The following is a 22,895-nucleotide window of genomic DNA, read 5'->3' on the forward strand; positions in this document are numbered from 1 at the left end:
TGACATAAAAAAAAAAAAAAAACAGGTGAAGAACTGATTGCTGCGGTCTGTTTTCACTTTAAGCGACTAGTAGGCCTATTTACTTAATTGGTAAAGCATAATAGCAACAATCTGCTTTTTTACATCTGCTGACTTAATTCACTTTCATCTTATCTGATCTTTCTCATTTGTGCACTAGTGTCTTGTTATAAATCCCAGCTTGTAAAGCCACTACGGCAGAAAAAAAAAAAAAAAACACTACTCCAGCCATTCAGCCAATGGAGGACGGCTGGGCGGAGAACGCTCTGCAATTGAACTAAAGCACCGCAGGCAGCTGTGCACGAGCATCCTCTATTCTACACACGCGCCCACATCACACAGTCAATGGATTACACCTTCTCTCTCCAAGTGCAACACCATCTGACCGTATACCCGACACACTTATACGAGGACTACAGTTTAAAGTTACAGGTATGTTTAGCGGTGATACGCGCGGCTCCAAACTAACCCTTCTCTGGAGAGATACTTGTTAAACACACGAACAACATTAGACCGGATAGTCTAATATTATACGGTGGTGTTACACTTTCTCAGATTTCTTGACGCTGTGACGCACGAAAGCCAGTTGTAGGTCGAATTCGATGAATGTGTTGCGTGCTGTGATGTTTACATGATAAGGGACTAACTGTAAATACAGATTCATAGTATCATACCTGGCGTTTCATTTGAGAGACCTCACCAGTATCATTTTCCTAAGATGTAGCCTACTGCCTTAAGCAGTGATGATGACCCCCAAAAAGGTACATTTCGGTGGCACGAGGCAGTGTTGACAGATTGCTGTCAATCTCGCAGCTGTTTCATTTACTGCAAACGATCAATTATGTATCAGTCCTGAGAATCTCGTTGATGCGGAGTTTTCACCTGTTGTGATCTGGATCATTTATCGACACAGTTTGATTGCTGTAGTCAACTCTTGAATATATGAGGATTTAATGTAGTGCCCTGGGCAATTGTGGGATTATTACCTTTCCTTTATCTAGCCAAGTGAACGACCAGTTGATCCAGACTCATACAATTTGCAGTCTTATGTACTAGGAGACATGTTAAAACAATTCTGCAAAGCAAATTAGTTTAGTTTTGTGCATATATTACTTATTTTCAGAATCCTTGTTGATTCAATGATCTTGCTTAAGCGGGTTTTCTTCACATTTAAGGTACAGGTTGTTCTGTACAGTACATTGAGTAAACAAAGAAAAGAAGCAGAATGTTTTAGAAACTTTTACAGCCTTTGTAAGTTTAGTAGACACTCACCATAAAAGCACTATGCCCAAATAAGTAATCAAAGTTATTTTAATGCATGATTTTTCTTAATAATTTTATTAACAATATTAACAGTTATTTTCCTGTTCATTACTATGAAGCTGTTTTTGAAACTGTGTGCATATAATGCATCATATAAATAAATGTGACTTGACTTGCTTTGAGGAATTGAAGAACAACCATTGGTATTTGTGTTATTTTTCTAGTCATTGTTATTAACTTAATATAATGCATTAAGCATTTTCTTAGATAAGTATTTAACCATTTGTTTTTGTATTTTAAGCCTCTGAAATGAGTCTGTCCCTTTAAAGTTTCGTCTCTAGGTGCTGCTTAGATCATCTTTGTGCGGAACAATGGTAGCATTAATATTCTCTTTCATGTTCCTTGGAGTGCAAATACGTGACACAAAAGCAGATGTCTTTTTCATAATAAGTGGCTTACTTTTTCTTTAACCCTGGATATGTACTTTGTCCGCTAAAGATGACATTTGCTATAGTTATTGAAGAGCCAAATCTCATTCCTTTAGTTTGAACTTGTCTGTATTAAATTCTGTAATTATCATTTAGGATTAGAGATGAGAATACATTATAAGTTTTCATTTTTAGCCATTAATTAGTGTACTGTCTAACAAGCTGGGCTAATACACAGTTGTTAGGAGAGAGCAGAGAGAGAGTAAGATGTGAATTATTGATGTTTTCTTGACACTCTTTTTCTGTGCAGAGAAAAGAGGCTCATCTTTAATTTTTGTTATTATGGCGTGTTTACGAATTAGCAGCCTCTGCCTCTGTCTGCCAGCTAGCCAGTGGAAAACAGTATAAGGGGAGAGGAATGCCAGATATAACAGCATCACTCTTATTGCATTCATTATAGATGTATCATAGTCCGAACGTCCCGCTGTAGTGTGGTTTTCAGTGATAAGGGAGTAGAACAACTTCAAAGTTTGCTTATTTGAACATTATTTCCTGTCAGCATTCACACGGGAGCCTCCATGCATCATGCCATGGTTTTAAAATTAAGCCATTTTCTCAGTATTAGGGGCAGTAAAATTGCACAGTGGTGGGTGGTTTGTTTAAACTGTCAGAGAAAATCATCCGTGCACCACAAGGTGGCTCTGTTAGAGTAGAATCACCTCAGAATTACCTCTGGTTGGACCCTTTTTTTCAAGACTCCTGTGCAAATCCTGCCATACTTACAGTTGCACATTCTGTTGAGGTTCATCTTTGTGGACTGTCCTATCCACAGCAATGGAGAGCCTTAATAACATCAGAATTTGTGATACAATCAGAATAATTGAGATTTCAAAAGAGCCATTGTTTACATTATGATATATATCTAAGCAAATATCTTTTGTAATAAGGAGAAGTTGAATTCTTTGAGACATGCTTTTAAAAAAAGTGATATTCTAACATAAAAAGAATAGAAGAATCTGCTGTCTCCATAACCAGAGTATCTTAATTTGTCTCCCAGGACTTCTGAGGCAGAAGTGACAGCCCATTGCCTCTCCAATGTTGTTTTTCCATTGGGAGGGACAAAGCCCACACTTATGGAGAGGAAAATGCCTTGCCAAAGCCCAGGGATATAATATGATATTATCTTTCACTATCAATCTCCATTTCTGCTCACAGGCTTTAAGTAGCAAAGCTGAGGTTTAGACTCCCAGCAATATTTACAGCAATACTAGCTATCCTTATTGCACCATGAATACATATCCTGATTAAAAACCTCCTAAAATGCCAGACATGATCTTATTTATTGATAATATGGTGTTGTCTAGTCATCTATTTTATAAAATATGTAGACAAATTCAGTTGTTTGTCTAAACATACCTCTTGTATCAAATCTTATAATATTGTTTATCGGAAGTAAGGGTTATTAGCTTTGAAGGAGTGAGGAAGGTGTCCTTTATATGAACCCTTCCTTCATTTTATCAGATGTTGTTGGAGTCCATGGGGTTCTAGTGTGATGAAGAGAATGAGTTTTCTAATTTAATCGAATTTATAATACATGGTCCAAATAAAAAGCCCTATTCTAGTAAGAGTAAGATGGGGTTGTCATGTGGTTTCACACTGAGGGTGTATATTCTTAGCTGGCGTTGAAAGCACCCTGCAGATATTAAAGGTGTAAAAAAGGTAGCTCTAAATGAAATGGCACAGTGCATAACCGATGGCGGTGTTCAAGGTCGATTTTTGTCCTTACACCCAATGAATGCATTGTCGGTTTGAGAACCTTGCAGTACATGTTCTGAACTGTTTTCCATTGAAAATTGCAAAACATGATTTGTGTAGAATTAAATCAAGAAGTCACAATTTGCTTCGCTTTGGGCTATAGGCTGATTAGTTAAGGTGAAAGAGGTGTGTACTTTTCTATTAAAGTTACATTACACAGCATTGGAATGGTGTTTCCATATGTCTTGGAAACTGGATAATGTTGTATGATAAATCAATTTATTGCAAAAATGCATTTTTTTTGTCCAGTTTTAGTGTATACTTGTGTGAGTTTGCTAGACTAAAACATTATTTTGTGCAGTTGCAAAACAACGATTATTGGAGTATGATTTACAAGAAAAGACTATTTCAGTTATATTCTTAAAATTTTAATGTTTTATTTAATGTGTTTCTTGGTATTTCTTTGTAATTGTTAATTTATTTATTTTTTTGTAAAATTCCCATGTGCTAATTGTTTCTTCAATTTTTTTTTTTACAATACAACAGTACAGTCAAATAAACCCTTAGTGTAGTGGTTCTCATTCTTCACCAATATTCAAAGCCTACATCATTTTGAAGAATTTTCAAATAATCTTGAACCCCCCTAGTGGGCCCCAGCCTGCTGGTTGAAAACCACTGCCCAGGTGTATAGTTGATATTCAATGATATTCAAATTCTGGCTGATCCAATAAGTCTGATCATTATTTTCTTGCATTTTTACCTTTTTTCACAGAAATTAATTTGAGATAATTGGCAGATCACCTGCAGCATTGTCACAGGCTCCCTAAGGGTCACATACCTTCTGTCTCTCTGGTTTTGTTTTTTGCTTACATGAGGCCCATCTGAATGTTGCACGACTTCCAATTAAAGCGATAGAACAGGATAATGATGACCTTCAGCAGGCCACAGGGAAGAAGCAATGAGCAATGTTTTTGCTTTGAGAAATGAATGACATTGAAGCAGTAGAAAATTTGAAAAAGTGAGGAGGGAAATAAGTGGATAAATATTAATCCTTTAAGTGAATCAGTAATTATGTGTTGTGTTGTTTTAAGATGCGCTTAAAATGTCAGATATGTAATCGGTTCTATTGTAAGTTGATGGCAAATAGGTCTAGCTCACCAACCAACACCGTATTTAAATGAGTTAGATGCTGGCTTATTGTAGCATGGCCACATTATTACATAAAGCCGTCTTAATTTACCCCATGATAATCACCACCATGACAAATTTATTATCTGCTGTCAGGAACAGGTCGCTTTCCTTCATCGCGCTACAATAAATTCTATCACATCTCCTTGCTCCTCTGCACATGACAGCAGATGTTTTCCCCATCCCCTGGACACATAACACCACTGTCTTCTGTAGGATGGTGGAAAAAGCATGTTGTACTATGTCCACATAACAGCCCATGTCCATGATGCATCCAAAATTCATGAGTCTGGCAAAGAAAGATACTTTGTTCTTGTGCATTGAAACATCTGCTGTGCAAAATAATCTCCTCTCTGTGGCTTTCTTTTGTAAACCATTGGGGGTCAGGAGTGGACCCGTCCCACCCAGCATTTGGCTTATGAAGCTGTTCATTGGTGAGAAGTCAAATAGCATAATTTTCCACTCATTATTTATCTTGGCACATATTGTACATATTGTTCTGAATTATCCATAAGCACTCCAAGGGTAGTTTCAAAGCCCTGTCAGGGAGGCTAAACAACTGTGTGAATACAACACAACATTAGAAAGATTAGCAGATGAGAACAGGCAGATGCTGAGCAGTGCAAGGCTCTCTTTTCTTTCTTTTACATTATTTTCTAGAGACATATCTTCTTCTGTCAGTCCTGTTTACGCAGTATGAGGAGCTACTCAGGATGTGTTATTTTGTTTAGGCAGAGGGGAAGAAATCTTGTTTCTTTCCCTGAAGTTTTGTTTGCTTTTGGCTGCTTATAGACCTACTTAAGGGATGTGGATTCTGAACTTAACTTTTGCAAAGTGTCACCAAGTTATATAAAACATGGTTTTGATATTATACTTTTTTAAAATCCGGCTTTATAGCGATCTTGTGTTTCTGTCTGCTCTTGAAATGATCATGATAAATTGGAGTTCAGTAACAATCCTGAGAGATCCCATTTTATCTCTGTGCTTGCATGAATATTTTCTTTTCATTTTGCTATAAGCTTTTGTCTTAATTTTGTCCCAATTTTCTGTTGAGTATGTATGCTTATGAAGACGATCTTGTTCTGTTTAGAGTTGATCTTTTAACTAATGTTATCAAGTTTAGATGAAAAGAAAAAGTTTTTATAAACAAATAATAATTTAGGTGAAAATTTGATTTCATTTTTTAAATATTAAAGTGCAATTGAAGACATTTATAATGTTACAACGTTTATAATAAAATATTAAGCGGCACAACTATTTTCATAAATATATATTATATTTGTGAAAATAGCACCGAATCAGCATATTAAAATTATTTCTGAAGGATCTTGTGACACTGACTGAACTGGAGTGATGCTGCTGAAAATTCAGCTCTGCCATCACAGAAATAAATTACATTATAAATACATATTTAAAAAACAGTAATTTCAAAATATTACAGTTTTACTGCATTTTTGATCAAATAAATACAACCTTTGTAAGCATAAGAACCTTAAAAAAGATATTGAATATCTTACCAACCCCAAACTTTTTAATGATAGCATGTATACATCTTTATATAGTCAATATTGTTAGCAGTCATTTAAACAATTAAATGATTATAGTGTTAAAACCAATTGATTATCAGTCAGTTTTTGACAAGCAAAACAGCAGTTTGGAGTTGCTGTAATTTAATGAATATCATCCTGCTCAAGACCCCTCATGCATCAGTTTATTAAAATCCAGTCTCGTACTCACAATGTATGATTGCAGCACACTTATTGATAACTGTATCATTGTTCATTTCATTGTTTTTTATTATTTGCATTTAGACAATCTAATACAATGCCATAAAAGTAGTTTTTCCGTGGCTACCTGCTGCCTATGGCAATTCTTCTTATTAGTATAGAGGACACACAGACACTCTCCCTGTGATTCCAGTTGCTTTTCTCTGTGCATTGGGATGTGTTGCCTCAGAATGCTAATGAGCTCAAGTCGGACATGAGGACATTACTCAGCAACCAGCACTGATGTGTTTGCATGCCTGTTAAAGCACCAGTAGGGATTTCAAACGTACTGACTTCGTTAATATGCTGCTGTGTTTGATTGCATCCTTTTGAGCCTATTTTAAGTCACTGGAAAAATAGCCAGATGCAATATTCTAATGAATAAGTGTGCTGTTGTTCTGAATATCACTTTTTGGCCTTAGGGTCGAGGTCGAAGAATTCAAAGCACCAAGCTGGAATGGAGTTTATGAGCTTAGCGACAGTTATTTCCTGCAGTTTAAAAAAGTGATTGAGATCTGAAAGTGTTTTTGCAGTGTCGGGACTTTCTTCAGCTGAAGTGACAGTAGAAGACCTTGAAGCAGCTGGCGACCAGCTCAGTACCTCCCCTCACTGATTACAGCACACCTTTGACAGCCAGAACATTTGTCAGGGCCGCCCACTGCACTGCCCTCTCTGCACTTCCTGCTGCAGCCCACATGCATGCTCCTCACTATGGACACACATCAGGGCTCGCAAAATTTCTAAATCCCTGGTAGCCCTCCGGGCAGGTACTCTTCAGATTTTGGTAGCCCGAAAATTAATTTAACTAGCCCAAATAAAATAAAGACCATAAATGTCAATCAAAAACATTTTCAGTGCACAAATATCAAGGAAAGAGTTGTATTTTACTATTTAAAAGGTATCTGCAGAATTCTTAAAAATCTATTTAAGGCAATATGAAAAATTTCTTATACCATTTAACATTTAAAACCTTACAAACTAAGGCCTTAAAAACTCTTCAATTTAGTTGTATCAAATTTACCGTGGGAGCAATGTTCCCTCTAATTTTTTTTCTTGCTGAGCAAAACTTCTCTATTGGGCGGACATTTCGGTCACCTGAGCAAAAGCATTCTTTATACCAGACCTGTACAGCACGCACACACAAAACCTGTGTAACTTTTAACTTTAATGTGCTATTTATATTTGATTTGACCCTTGATGTAACTAAATGTACATTTTAGGTTACATGAGAAAACATTTCTACTGTACAATACACTGCAGTTCAAAGGTTTGGATCAATCAAGTTTTTTAAAGAAGTTTCTTATGCTCATCAAGGCTCTATCTATTTGATAAAAAATACTGAATATTATTTCACAAAATAATATTGTGAAATATTATTGCAATTTGAAATAAACTTTCTATTTTAATATACTTTAAAATGTAATTAATTCCTGTGAAGCAAAGCAGTATTTTCAGGGTCACATGATCCTTTAGAAGTCATTCTAATATGCTGATTTTTAATCAATGTTGGAAACAGTTGCTGCTTTTTTATTTAATTTTTTATATATACTGTATTTTTTGGGACCTGTGATTATTTAAAAAAATTAAAAAGAACGGTGTTTAGTCAAAATAGATGGAATTATGGAATCTATCAAATACCAACAGATAAAAAATCAATAAGTGACTGACTCCGTTAGAAATCTAATAATGGGCCATGTTTGGATCTTCCAACCGTACAATAATCCAAACACAAACCTCAAAAACAACACAAAAATGGGTCACTGAGCACAAAACCAAGCTTCTGCTCTGGCCATTCCAGTCCTCTGACCTGAACCCTGTAGAAAATGAGTGAGGTGAACTGAAGAGAAGAAGCACCATCATGGAGCTGGGAATCTAAAGGGTCTGGAGAGTTTCTGGATGAAGGAATGGTCTCTGATCTCTTGTCTTGTCTTCTCTAACCTCATCAGGCATTATAGGAGAAAATTTAAAACTGTTAAACTGTCAAATTGAGGTTTCAAAAAGTATTGAATAAAAGGGTGCTGTTGATGAGCATAAGACACTTTCATAATGCTGCATAATTATCAAAAATTGTAATATAATAAAGTCCTTTAACGTCATTATTTTGCCAGCCGACACTTCACATAATATGCCTGTAGGTGGCACTTGGGCTTCATTAGCTTCATTTGTTTTGTGCAGTCAGTGCTTTTGTAGTCATTCAGCATCTATTTTCTCACCTATGTGATTTGATTTATAAAATGAGACAAACTGCAGAATCCAGATCGCTCCACAAATAAGCTTGTCTGTCCCATGTCATTTTCTACCGATTTCTGAATAAGAACAGAAAATGACTGCTCCACTTGACATTATTGTCCAATGAAATTTGAACTTGAGCCAGATCATGATTGGTTGGTATATTATACATGACAAACGGGCATTGATGAATTATGTGATAGTCTAAAATATATAATATATGGATTTTTAATCAAATCGACACACTAGCTTTGATTATTGATGAAAAAAGTTTAAATTATCGTCTGGTTTATTTTTTTTCCTTCTGTCGACCCCCTCACTGAAAGAACCATATATGTCTCGAGAGCCTATGGTTTCCAAACAGACTGTGGAATATCAGTCAATCAAGCAAAGCTCATGCAACCCATAGCAACGCCTCAGATTGACAGATATGTGAAAATAAACAGGAATTTTCAGACTTTTGAGCGATTAGTTACCATTTTGTACACATTGTCATGTTGATTAGAATTCAAATGCATTTTGTTTTATTGACCACAATATCGTTGATATTTGTCTGAGAGGGGCACTTTTGAATAATTTTGAAAAAAGGCAAGGGCTCGAGTCACCCACCCCCACTCCCATTGTGTAAGGTGGCAAATAGGTAAATAAGTGTAGAATAGCACTGTCTGTTTGCTTATGTGCATCAATCTGAGTGTAAGCAGTGAGAGATGTTCAGGCAGGTGAAAAGCGTTTGGTTAATGGTGAATATTGACCTATCGTGCGTCCTGTTGCCAAGCCCCGTCTTGATGTAATGATTGACAGCTAGGGGGCGTGCTCGGCTCGGAATGCATTTTCAAATCCACAATGACTTAAACTATATTCATCGCAGGGTATTTAATGAAAATGCAATTGAAACGTCATATATGTAAGTGTCGATGCATTTAAGAAAACTAAAAGACATTTAAATCACCATTTTGCTGCAGCTTTGGCTCAGAATGCATTTTGAAACTCTCATTGCATTTTGCTACAATTATCCCGCGGTATAACGATGAAAAATCCCAAGTGTCCTACCCCTAAATTAATTTAGGAAAAACAGCATTTAAATGATAATTTTGCTACAGTTTTTGCTTGGACATTTTAAACGTATCTATTCAATTTAAAATATATTTTTAATTTGCATATTACAACTAGTGTAGAAAATGGCAAATTCAAATGATATAATTTCATTTTCATTTTGCACTAAATGTTGCACATATGGTTTGGGAAAATGTATATTTAAATACATTTTACATATTGCATTTCCATTTGCATATTACATTGCAAATTGAATTTTGCTACACATATGCTTCCATATATTTTAAGTATGAAATAAAGTGCAATTCTTGCCATTAACAAACCATTAACTACAACTTTTGCCTCAATAAACACTAGTTTAGGTATTAGGGATGTAGAATATCGTCATGCAGAATATGTGCTTTATAAGTACTAATAAACAGCTAATATGTTCATAATAGGCATGCTAATAAGCAACTAGTTAATAGTGAGAATTGGTCCCTATTAGGGCTGCAGCAGGGGCGTAGCCATCATTTCAAAAGTGGGGGGGGCGGAATATCTAGTGTTATACCTGTTTTTTTGTTGTTGTTTTTTTTCAGTTAACCCTTGTCTAATTGACAGGTTTTATTTTTAATCATACCTTTTTGCTTAATATGCTTTATGATTATATTATTATATACGATTATAAAATAGAAGGAAAGAAAGATAGAAAAAAGAAAAAGAAAGAAAGAAATACAACAGCTTGTCACTAGGACAGTACCCTTAAAAGCACATCTTTGTACCTTATTTACCCCAAAAAGTTTCATAGTTGTACATTACGGTACATATTGGTACTCTAATGTACTAATATGCACCTTTTTGAGTATAAGTTACAAAGATGTCCTTATAAGGGTACTATTGTTTACATATTTCAGATTGTATTTTGTGTGTGTTGTATGTACAGTACATGGCACACAGTAATGGATACTTGCACATTCACATACTCCTTTATTCTGTTCTGCTCTATTATACATTAGTCTGATTAGTCTATGTTAAAAGGTATAAGAAATATCTTAACATAGACAATACTCTAAATAATCTTACCTCTGAAGCCTCACTGAAACTGTCTGCCTCATTCACTCTCAACTCTGAATTCACTTCTGCCTCTGTCTATAGCAAATAAAGTAGTGTTTGAAACATGTACATACAGGGAATAGTGACATACAGAAGAAAATAACACATTAACTTTACTTCACTGGCGTCATCTCCATCAGTCGGTCCCCTGGTTTCGACAGTTCCATCTCCACCATGGCTCCTCCCGCCGTCGACTCCACCGTGGGCCGCCATCCTGGCTGGCCTCTGGCTCCTCCTGCTCCGGGCTCCTCCATGGTTCCTCCCACCCTCCACTCCCACTTGGACTTATATTTTTGGACTGTTTTTGCTTCTGCCCTTTTCCCATTGCCTGCCTCTCTCCTGCTCCACGCCCGCCTCCTGAAACCCCACCCTCCCTCCTTTGTTGGACTATGTTTTTCGGCACGAGGACGTGCGTTCCGGGAGGGGGCGAACTGTCACAGTCTGTTTCGGTTTGGTTGCCCTGTTCTCGTTTGTTCCCTTATTAGTTGCCATGGTTTTGTATTATTTACTCCAGCTGTTTCTGTTCTTCCGGATTATGTTCACTGTTTATAAGTCCTGTGTTCTCCCCTGATTCCTTTGTCCGCTATCATTTGTATTGTGTTATGCTACCCCGTGCTCCTGGTTTTCATATGTTTCTTCTGTGGATTATTATTAAAATATTATTTTAAGTTTCCTTTTGCACTTTTATAGCACACCAGCACGTAACAGTTATTATCTTTGTTTATTGTTTTCTTTTCTTTCCTTGTTATTTTTTGTAAAGTATTAATTATGAGATGTTTGAATAAAATAAAAGATTAATACACTGTAAAAAATGGAACAGGCTTTTTTACTTAAAAATATGGTAACAATATTACACTCAATATGAGCAGTTTTTAAGGCTTGTTTTTTTATGGAATCTATCTGAATAAATCATGTTAAATTTCCTAAATTAATCTGACACAATGAATTTAATAATTTGTGAAATGTGCTCATTTATTTTAAGTTGATTCTCAAGTCTGTCATTTTGAGTGAGGCCTGTATTTTATTTGACTTTGAGTTATTTTGTACATTTAAAAGACTGTAAACAGCCAAACAGCTCAAATAGGAAAATACTTGAGAAAAACTCAAATACTGCACTACCACTAGCAAAGCTACTGCTCATTGAACAAGACTTAATGCCTTATAGGAGTAGTATCCATAACCATAAGCTCTACTCTTCTGCACAATGGTAACTCTTTCAAATGTCAAACTGAATATAACTGATAACTGAACGTTAAACATTAATAGATGAAAACTCATCTCTTGGTTTTATTAGTAAAACATCCTCAATATTTTCTATACAACACTGAATCACAATTTCTTTAATGAAATATACACACTATTTTTAATTATCACCTTAATTTTTTTTAAATGAAAATTACAAGACCCATGATTAATGTTTTACAGTGTTGCAGAATTTACTGTTATTTATTGATAGTTTAACTAAAGAATTCATCAACTGATAAGAAAATAAATAGATGAATTGAAAAATAATCAATAGATCAGTCGACTAATCGAAAAAATTATCGATAGATTAGTCGACAAATAATAATAAGCCTTAAAAATAATCGTTAGCTGCAGCCCTAATGCCTATATTAAAGTGTTACCAATATTCTTATAATTAGCACTCATTCTTATTGATTTGTTGCTCAATAAATAGTTTAATGTTGGAAGCAGTTGTACTGCTTTTTTACACACACACAAAAAACAGCTCTCCATGCAAGTTCGAAGGTCCTTGGCGGTCTGAAAATCTGTTGTAGACTTTCTTGTTTTTATCAGCAGAGGAGTTCGAGTCAAGTTATTTTTAGTGCTTTTTGCATTTTGTTCTGTGATCCATGTTGTGTGACAGCAGCTGAGGCAAGACGGTTTTTGATTGAAGATGAAGAAAAAAGCTTTTGAATTACATGCACGGATAAACGGTGCATGCTAAAGCCAGAGACATTTTATTAAGAAAGGAAATAGGGTACATTTGTATTATGTTGCCTTTTAATCACATTCATATTGCAAATAAGTAAGGGGGAAACTCTTCAACTCTGTCAGCCCCATTCCTCTCTCTAAGCAGGCCTCAGACTGATTAATAATGCAATTGTTTTTTAGATGTGTGCGGTGTGTGTGTGTGTGTTTATGTGTACTTGAGAGCGATGCAGCTTGGGCTCCAGGGATGGCATTTTGCCTATTTTGTTCTGCTGAATTTATGCACAGTTTCCTCAGAGAGGGAGAGTGATCTCCTCTCCCCACACTATCTTTCGACTTCTTCTCTTTTCATTCCCTCTGTCCATTCCTTCCCTATTCTGCAGCAGCTCTCGTTATCTTTTATAGGGTTTTTTTTATCTTCATCTCTGCAAACTTATGCTGCTGGAATGTCTGTGCAAATTATTGTCTGAATTCAGCACGTCTACAGTCCTTTGTTTGAGAAGGTTGCCTTTTTTTTCTGACGATGGGTAAACTGAGGCCACAAACAAAAGGAAGCTGAAAAATCATGCACAGTATCCTTAATGTTGGTGTATGGTTTTGCAGATGCATCACAAGTTACAACAGCAAAGTACTTTCCACATGTCCCTCAAAGTATGAGAGCAGAGAGTCAGAATCTGAAATTATAAATTTAGAAAGCGCAACTGAGCACTATTGAAGATTTAACTCAGCTCTAAATCTGATGAAGATTTAGAAAATATCTAGATTAGCAACACCCTGGGATAGATTTGAGCCACTGAATGAAAGATTATTATAATTTTATTTGAATAGCTTGAATATGGTAATGGTGTGATATCTATGTATGCATAAATTAGCTTAACAAACTGACTCTATTTGGAAACTATTCAGTATGTTTATTTATTCTGTTTTCGAGAAGTTGCAGGCATTAGCATTTGCAAATCAGGCTATGCTAAAAAAATTTAAATCCCACTGTCTTAATCTGCTGGCATGAAAGTTCACCCATCTTTATAAATGCATGTTATTGATCTTTTGAATGATTCGTCCATGCATTTCTCTTGTTTTAAAGTTTTTGTAATTTTTTATCAAAATGTCATAACTTGATTCTTGCAGCGTATATCAGACTTTCATTTAGTCTGCTTAAACATTGTATCTCTTACAATTGACTGCATAGATCTGCCTCCATCCAGTCAACAACCACTCGATCCTTGTACTGTTTTCTTCTTTTTTTACATGTCTTTCACTCACAACATAGCCATCAGGTGAACTGGCTTGTCTTATAGGGACTTTAAAACACTCAAACTAGCCCAATTACAATTACAAATTCATTAGAGCACAGGAACTGAATTTTGCCCGAAGGCTCCTGGTCTAAGGGATTTTTAAACATTAAAGTACAACACCAAAAACATCAAAATAACTTTTAAAGATAGAAGACAGAAAGAAAACAAAAAGATAAAAAATATATATATATATATTGTCAGCAGATAGACACAGAGGTAAGTGCAAAACAATCAACAGGTTTATTGAGTAGTAGCAGAGGGGAATGAGATGAGCAGAATGTCCAGGTAAGCAGGCGGGGAATGGGAATGTCTCTAGGGGCTTATCGGAGTGTGAATGTCCATTTTCCTTTTCCAGGGATCCGGAGGTAACAGTGGAGCGTGGAGAACAGGAGCGGTGGAGAACAGGGATAGGAACACTGGAGGAACTGGTAAGTAGACAAAAGGTAAGTGGGTCAGGTTAGTCAACATGGAAAGTTTGAGACCAGGCAGTGAGTGAACTGGAGGAGTGCAGGGATATAGTGCTGCTGATTAGTGCTGACAGGTGGCAGTGATCAGAAATCAGGGGATTGGGATCTGGTGAGTGTCGTTGGTGGAGACTGCGGTGACTCTCTGACAGTACCCCCTCCTCCAGGGGCGGCTCCTGGCGCCCTATTATGGCGACGGGTCGGCCACGGCCTCTGGGTGCGGGACAGTCAAGGTGGTTCTTGTGAAACTAGGCCAGGAGAAAGGGATCCAGCACATCGTCCCAGGCCACCCAGGATCTTGAATGAATGAATGAATGGAGGCATTTACATAGCGCTTTGTGTATTGTTGTACACCCAAAGCGCTTTACAATCATATAGGGGGTCTCTCCTCAACCACCATCATCTTTCCTCCGACCCGTATCCCTCCCAGTCAATAAGATATTCCAAGATGTCCTGTAGACTAGGGGCTCCTCGATGATCTCAGGAGGAGGAGGAACTGCAGGCTCGTCGGGTTATGTGACAGAGCGAGAGACAGGCTTGAGGATTTCACTGCTGGTTATACTCTGTATAATTGTGTGTAAGACAAATAAAATCTTGAGGAGTGAGACATGGAATTCTGGATGGATACGATACCGTGCAGGGAGTTGGACACGGAAGGTGACCTCAACAATCTGCCTCTCGAAGGTGAAGGGACCGATATAGCGGGGACTCAGTTTCCGGCAGGGCAGGCGGAGACGCAGATCCCGGGTGGAGAGCCAGACCTTATTTTCAGGGTGATAGACGGGGGTGGCAGACCGATGGGCATCTGCATAGGTCTTGTGTCTCCGCACTGCCTGCTGGAGTTGGACATGAGCTGAGTCCCAAACTCTCTCGCTCGCTCGGAACCAGTGGTCGACAGCTGGAACGTTGGAGGGCTTTTCTGTCCAGGGAAACAGAGGGGGTTGGTAGCCAAGTATGCACTGGAAAGGGGTGAGGCCGGTGGGGGTTTGCTTGAGGGAATTGTGTGCATACTCGGCCCACGGGAGGAAGCTGTTCCAGCTGTGCTGGTTGTCATGACAGTAGGCCCTGAGATATCTCCCAATCTCTTGAATCTTCCGCTCAGTCTGGCCATTAGTCTGGGGGTGATACCCTGAGGAGAGACTGATGGTGACATTGAGGAGTTTGAAGAATGCCTTCCAGACACGGGAGACAAACTGTGGCCCACGGTCAGAGACGACATCTTCCGGGATGCCGAAGGTGCGGAAGAGATTATGGAAGAGGGCCTCTGTTGTTTCGAGAGCTGTGGATAAACCCTGGAGGGGAATTAACTTGCAGGCTTTGGATAATCTGTCAACTACAACGAGTATGCAGGTATAACCTTCTGACTTGAGGAGATCGGTGACTAAGTCGACTCCGACGTGGGACCAGGGGCGACGTGGAATGGGTAATGGGACAAATTTTCCGGCGGGCAAGTGATGTGGAGTCTTGGAGATGGCACAGACTTCGCTGATCCAATATCGTAGCTCCGCTCCGCTGGGGAAAGCTTCCTGGAGAAGTAAGCTCAAGGGTGGAGTGGGTGAGGCTCTCCGTGGTATTGAGACAGCACTGCTCCCACGCCGGTGGTGGAGACATCCACTTCCACTATGAATGGGAGTTGGGGTTCGGGGTATAAGACGATGGGAGCAGTGCAGAAGGCCTCCTGGAGCTTCTTGTAGGTGGCTTGAGCTTCGGAGTTCCAAGACAGAGACTTGGGTTTCTGACTGAGCATGGAAGTGAGGGGGGCTGAGAGGAGATTGAAGTTCAGAATGAACCTCCGGTAGAAATTTGCAAAGCCGAGGAATCGTTTAAGTTCCTTTACTGACTGAGCCTGGGGCCAGTCCCGGATGGCTTGGACCTTCCCCTGGTCTATCTGGATCCCATCTGCACTGAGGATGTAGCCGAGGAACCTGGACCATGGGGCGGTGGAACTCACTTCTCAAGCTTCAGGTAGAGGTGGTGTTTTCTGAGTTGGCGTAGGACTTGCATCACATGATAGCGATGTTCGGCCAGGTTCCGGGAGTAGATCAGGATATCGTCTATGTACACAATGACAAACCGGTGGAGGAACTCCTGGAACACCTTGTTCATAAACCTCTGGAAGACGGACGGAGAGTTGGAAAAACCATACGGCATGACCCGATATTCATAGTAACCTTAGGGTGTAATGAACACTGTCTTCCACTCGTCACCTTCCCGGATATAAACAAGGTTATAGGCGCTCCGCAGGTCCAGCTTCGAGAAGATGCAGGCCCCACGGAATTAAGGGAGCATCCCCACGAGGATAAGGGAGCTTGAAAGTGTGATCATAGAGGGTCCGGTAGTCGATGCAGGGCAGCAAGCCTCCGTCCTACTTGCCCACGAAGAAGAAGCTCGAGGCTGCTGGAGAAGTGGAAGGGCGAATGAAATGTTGGAGAGCCTCCTTGATGTAATCCTCCATCGCCTTGCGCTCCGGGATGGACAGGGGGTATACTCGACTCTTGGGGAGTATAGCTCCAGGCAGCAGGTCGATGGCACAATCCCATGGCTGGTGCGGTGGTAACTTCGTGGCTGCCTATGTGGCTGCTGAACACATCCTGGAACGCCAGGTAGTCAGATGGGATCATCGGAACCTCACGATGTTCGGGGCTCTCCACTAGGGTGGAATGAACTTGGAGCTTCAGGTTACTAGCCAGGGGCACAGTAACCTGAGAGACAGTTTTGGATGCAGGTTTTACTCCATCGGAGGATCTCGCTGGTATCCCATCTGACTTCGGGGGAATGTTGAGATAGCCAGGGGCGTCCCATGATGATAACGACGGTGGGTCCCTCCAGAACCAGAAAGGAAATCCTCTCCTGATGAAGACAGCCTACTTGCAGAGTGATCGGCGGAGACTGGAACTTGATGTGCCCACACCCGAACGGTTTTCCCTGTATGGTCTCGATCTTCAGCTCGGCCTGTCTCTGGCGGGGTAAATCAAGCTGTTTTAGGAGGGCTTGTGAGATTTAAATTGCCTGAGGATCCCGAGTCCACGATGTGGAGTCTACTGAAATGAAATGACATGGGGTGAGCATTTGTACCATTAGTTGTGGTAGGGTAGAGATAGCAGGCTCCAATTGGAAGGTACTCACCGCTGGGCATAGGGGGCGAGAGGGGCGCACCCGAATGAAGTGCCCCGGAACTCCGCAGTAAAGGCACAGCCCCGTGGCGAGATGTCGTGCACGCTCTGTGCGTGAGAGGCGATTAGTATCCATTAGCATAGGTTCTGGTACCGGAGGACAGGCAGCTGGTGAGAACGGAGAATGAGCGGTTATGTCTGGCTGACAAGCCGTGAGACGTTGGGAGATCATCTCGGCCTTCTGCATAAAGCTCTCCAGACCGACAGTGTCACATCGTAGATCGCCGTCTGGGCTCTGATCTGTGGATCCAAGCCTTGACGGTAAGCAGTGAGTAGCGCTGCCTCGCTCCATCCACACAAGTCCAGAACTGCAGAGTATAGTCACTGGCCAAGGAATCTCCCTGACGGAGGCGGATTAGTTTGTCGGCAGTGGAGAGCGAGCCGATGGATAGGCCGAATACCTCCTTGAAGTGGGAAGAGAAAGCATCGAAAGAGTTAATTATAGTGGTCGGTAAGTTCCAGATGGCTTGTGCCCAGAGTAATGCCCGTTCGGTTAGCAGGGAGATCAGGAAGGCAACTTTAGCCCGTTCTCTGGAAAATTTATGGGATTGCATCTCTATGTAGAGTGAAACTTGGAGTAAAAAAAGGCTACATTCAACCGCCTCAACCGAATAGTTTGCAGGGATGGCCATGGGACTGGCAGAGGCAGACTGAGGGTGTGTGACCAGAGAGAGAGCTGTTCGAAGAGCGCTGACCAGCTATTCGAGGGGAATCCGCAGCGGCAGGGTTCGGGAACTCCATTTCCGGTCGTCGGTTCTGGTCTGGTCTTCTGTCAGCAGATAGACACAGGACACAGAGGTAAATGCAATACAATCAACAGGTTTATTGAGTAGTAGCAGAGGGGAATGAGATGAGCAGAATGTCAAGGTAAGCAGGCGGGGAATGGGAATGTCTCTAGGGGCTTATCTGAGTGTGAATGTCCTTTTTCCTTTTCCAGGGGATCCGGAGGTAACACTGGAGCGTGGAGACAGTGGAGAACAGGGATAGGAACACTGGAGCAACTGGTAAGTAGACAAAAGTTAAGTGGGTCAGGTTAATCAACATGGAAAGTTTGAGACCAGACAGTGAGTGAACGGGATGTGTGCAGGGATATAGTGCTGCTGATTAGTGCTGACAGGTGGCGGTGATCAGAAATCAGGGGATTGGGATCTGGTGAGTGTCGTTGGTGGAGACTGCGGTGACTGTGGTGACTCTGACATATATTGGGAAAAAAGGATTACAGAAACGCATCAAAGATGCCAGCTGTTCAATCCGCCAGCACTTTTTTCAAACTCTTTCTTGCCTGCAAACTAAAGAATGCTTGCAGGCAGTATATTGAGATCGAAAGGCACCAATGCATGTCTGAATCCAATGTATTCATTGTTGCCTTGTCTTTTTTTTTAAATCCAGCATATATATGATATCCTACCATCCTGTGTGTGGGAAGACGTGTGTAACTGCAACTGTTTACCCTTGAGCAAAGATGGCAGCAAGCATGCTGTATCCTTCCACATGTGCTGTTAAGATGGATAGACATGCTAATGGACAGCTCTCTCCATGTATTACACCGCTCTTTGGCCTGAGACCAGTTTCCTTAGGGTGTGCCTTCATACAAATCTGCTGTCTGTTAAATCAATAATCAATTGTGCAGCATGGCAGCTGCTTTCAAACACAGTCTGTAGGTTTTTAAAACCTTGTCTCCACATCAGTGCAGCTGTTACTAATTGGCAGTAATAAAGACACTCCAATTGGTCTATGAGGCAGAGTGTGCAAAGGGCAACTACAGAGTGATATGTTCCTTCATTACCCAGGACACACACAAATAAACTGAACAAAAATTTAAATCTAAAGTAAAGCTTAACATTTGCTAAAAGTAAAAGTTATAATCCGAGAGAATTTCCAGTTATTGCAAAATGTTTCCTACTGTTCCTTTACCTCATTATTATTTTTCCCTCCACCTGTATCTGGCTGCAACCATCAACTAATATGGGAATTTTAGGCCCTTGACTTATAATCCACAAAGCACCTGGTATTTAAAGTTAACTTAATGTACATGTATTTTATTTTTTGTTCTTTGCAGTGAATTGCCATTTAAATGCATGTATTTTTATTTTTCATCACATGAAGGCCATATGAAGGTTTTATCTGTTGCTCTAAAGCCCCTGCAGTCTGTTTATAAGCCATTCTGGGAATGAACTGCAGCTCCAATAGAGGCATTTCATGTCCTCATGCTGGTTCAGTGTTTTATTATGTGTGACGCATGCTGAAATAATTAAAGTGACAGAAACAACATGTCTTCATGAATAATTTATGTGAGACATGTTTTCATGACACTGTTTTTCCCAAAAGTATGTCTAGCAGTGCAGTACGTGCAGTGGTTTGACTTTTTTTTTTAATACAGTGTTTAGTGATGGAAGTGTATAATAAAGTGCTGAAATATAATAATGTTTTTTGTTGTTGTTCAGATGAAGTCAACAGAGGTGGATCAAGGCCTTTTCACAGACAGTTACTGCAAAGTATGCAGCGCTCAGCTCATCTCAGAGTCACAGAGAGTGGCACATTATGAGGTGAGACCTGCTTTCTGTCTACATCATGTCTGCTTGTATGTACAAATCTCCCTCTGCCCTTTTGTTTGTTTGATGTTAGTCGTTTTAGATATTGTTACCCAAAGTGTACTTATAGGGACAATCCCCCTGGAACAATCAGAGGTTAAGTGTCTTCAAGGACACAGTGACAACTAGTAACTAGCCTGCTTTCTGGACATCTTCTACAATTACTCATAAGAGGTTATGTGTGCATGTCCTCTGATCTGTGTTGTGAGGAAGACTGTAGCAGCATAGTTGCATTACAGAGTGTTTCCCTGTGGTCATTGAACGGTGAATTATATTGCCACTCGTCAACAGAGCTGTAACCTGAACGGGCCCAGATGGGAACATAATGTATTTGCCCAGGCAGGCATGGTGTACAAGAAGAAGATAGTGTGCTGGTCAGTGTAAAATATTAATTCTGGGTTTGTTTTGTTTGTCTGAGCTCAGTGTATTACTTTGTCCCTTGCCAATACCCAATCTGACAGCAACCGTTTTATGCATATCAATATTAAGACAGTAACTGACCAGAAAAATTGGCTTCCTGTGAATCCCTAAAAGCTGCTGGTCTTGAACAAATTACCACATCTAAATGTAAATTAATTGCATTGAATCTTATGTAATGTAGCATAACTTCTGTCATATCAAGCTAAGCTCTGGCACAAAGAACTCAACGCTTACGTTAGTGATGCAATGAAATTTCAGCAACCAACAATATTCAGCTGGAACAAAATTTGGCTGAACTATTTTTGGATGGTCAATAAACTGACAGAAACAGTTGCGGCTTTTTCAATCACATGTTTTGACTGTCAGCTGCACAAAACATGGATAAGCTACAACAGGCAAACATGTCAGCAGTGTGGATGTACTTCATCATGATCAAAAGTGAGGCAAGAGCAATATGTTTTGTTTGGCTGAAATATTGAGAGGTGGCTCGTTGCTGAAATTTTTTTCACATACGACTTATTTTTGTTTTCAGTTTTTGGATAAATATATAACTTAATTTCAGTTTCTATGTTTTGGTGCATCACTAATTTAGTCTTTTCAGTGGAAAAAGGCTATCTGGTGCATCTGAGGCTGCTGAGTAAATTACTAAAAGATGCTAAAAAGCTTAAATCTTTTTACAGATTTTTGCTTAAATTTTGCAAACCTCACAGGCATTAAATGAAAAAATGCTGTTATGCTCCTAATGTGGAAAGACATACAGTGGGCAACAGTAATTTTTTGTGGAGACCCAGATTTGTGGAGGAGAGTTTTTGTCTCTCTTACTCTGTCTCACCAGATAGTGCTAGGGGATATATTTAGTAGTCAACATTTAAAGTGGATCAAGTTCATGAAAGTTGTCCTAAAACAAGAACGCGTTTTAGGTTTTGTTGATTGAAGTGGTCAATCGCTGTTTATTTGCAGCCTAGCAAATATCACCCGTGATTCTCAATGCTTATAGTGGCAGCAAAAGGGAAAGTATGGTTGAAAAGATAAAAAAAAAAGCAGATTGTATCATAAAGTACGGAGTAACAGCATTCTTATGAAATTCAATATAAATCTGAAATGTAAAGGGTCTCTCAAGGTACACTCTGATGGTAATCAATAAACTGAAACATAATACAAATGATACAAATTTTAATTTTATTTACATGGTTCATTTACTAAATCCTTATATAGTCTACTCAATCCTTTCTGACATTCAGAAGAAACTTACATTGTAGTTTCTTTAACTAATGAGGGGCTTTGTCACAATTTTGGCATTTGATTTAAAAACAAAATAATTAGTATTTGCATTGAAATTGCCCTGAAGCTCATTTTATTGGGAAGGGATCTGAACTGTAGGGTCTGTAACTTCTACAGAGGCTTTAGCACTCAGGTCATGGTTTTAGAAATGATGCTGAGGGCACAATTTTTCCTCCGCAATGAGCTTTTAATCCTCACCCCTGAAACATCAAAGACTGAAAGAACGTGACAGAGAGTGAGACAGATTGGAGGACGGAGAGAAAATCCAGACATTCCTCAAGGCACTGATCCAGGGACTCTATTTATGTGTTCAAGGTCATTCCATACCTTTTCATGTAAGACTGTGAGATTATCACAAGTACAGGTGTGATACTGTAAATGCTATTGGTGAGCTCCTGGCTAGCATCCTCTTAATGTTAAATCCACACATATTGCTGTGCTGTTATGATTGCTAGCACCATGCTTCAAGGTGACTTTTTTTTTTACATTTCCATTACTGACGGTACATCAGGTATGCATTACCAAAAGCAAACAGAAGTTATCTGGTGTCTTTTAAGCAGTAAGCGAGGTCTGTGGCCTGTGTCTCCTATTGAGTGTAATCTCTCTGGTGCGCGATGCTATTTGATTTCTTTTTGTTGTCCCGCTCTCTTTCTATCTGTTTGTGTGCCCTTGGCTTATGTGTTTCGTCCATGCAATTCCAATCAGAGTTCTTTAATCTTACATATGTATGAGCAGCATAGTGGAGAGCGGGAAGACTAGGCTTTTATTAACGCCTGGTCATGGTGATATAATATTATCAGCGTTCAAGGACAAACCACCCTCCTCCTTTACAAGACTGGAATGGTCCATGTGAGTTTGTTTCTAATGAGATTCCTCATGTGTAAATTGCTTTGGATAAAAGCGTCTGCTAAATGACTAAATGTAAATGTAATGTAAATGAGATTCCT

The 22,895-nt window shown here is 39.5% G+C and overlaps 1 protein-coding gene across 2 annotated transcripts in view; it reads left to right on the forward strand.

Annotated features, from left to right (window-relative positions):
- The first annotated feature begins 239 nt into the window (after positions 1 to 239).
- Positions 240 to 22,895, forward strand: part of LOC306870121 (zinc finger matrin-type protein 4-like) — an 81,427-nt gene continuing 58,771 nt past the window's right edge. Inside the window, exons 1-2 of one of the 2 annotated variants that reach the window (XM_079417195.1) lie at positions 240 to 450; positions 20,101 to 20,202. In XM_079417195.1, coding sequence (XP_079273321.1) covers positions 364 to 450; positions 20,101 to 20,202 — 189 coding nt within the window. In that variant the 5' untranslated portion in view covers positions 240 to 363. The remainder of the gene's footprint in view (positions 451 to 20,100; positions 20,203 to 22,895) is intronic. The other variant, XM_079417196.1, reaches the window with a different exon arrangement.

Source organism: Barbus barbus (assembly GCF_936440315.1).
Source record: "Barbus barbus genome assembly, chromosome: 5".
NCBI classification, from domain to species: Eukaryota; Metazoa; Chordata; class Actinopteri; order Cypriniformes; family Cyprinidae; genus Barbus; species Barbus barbus.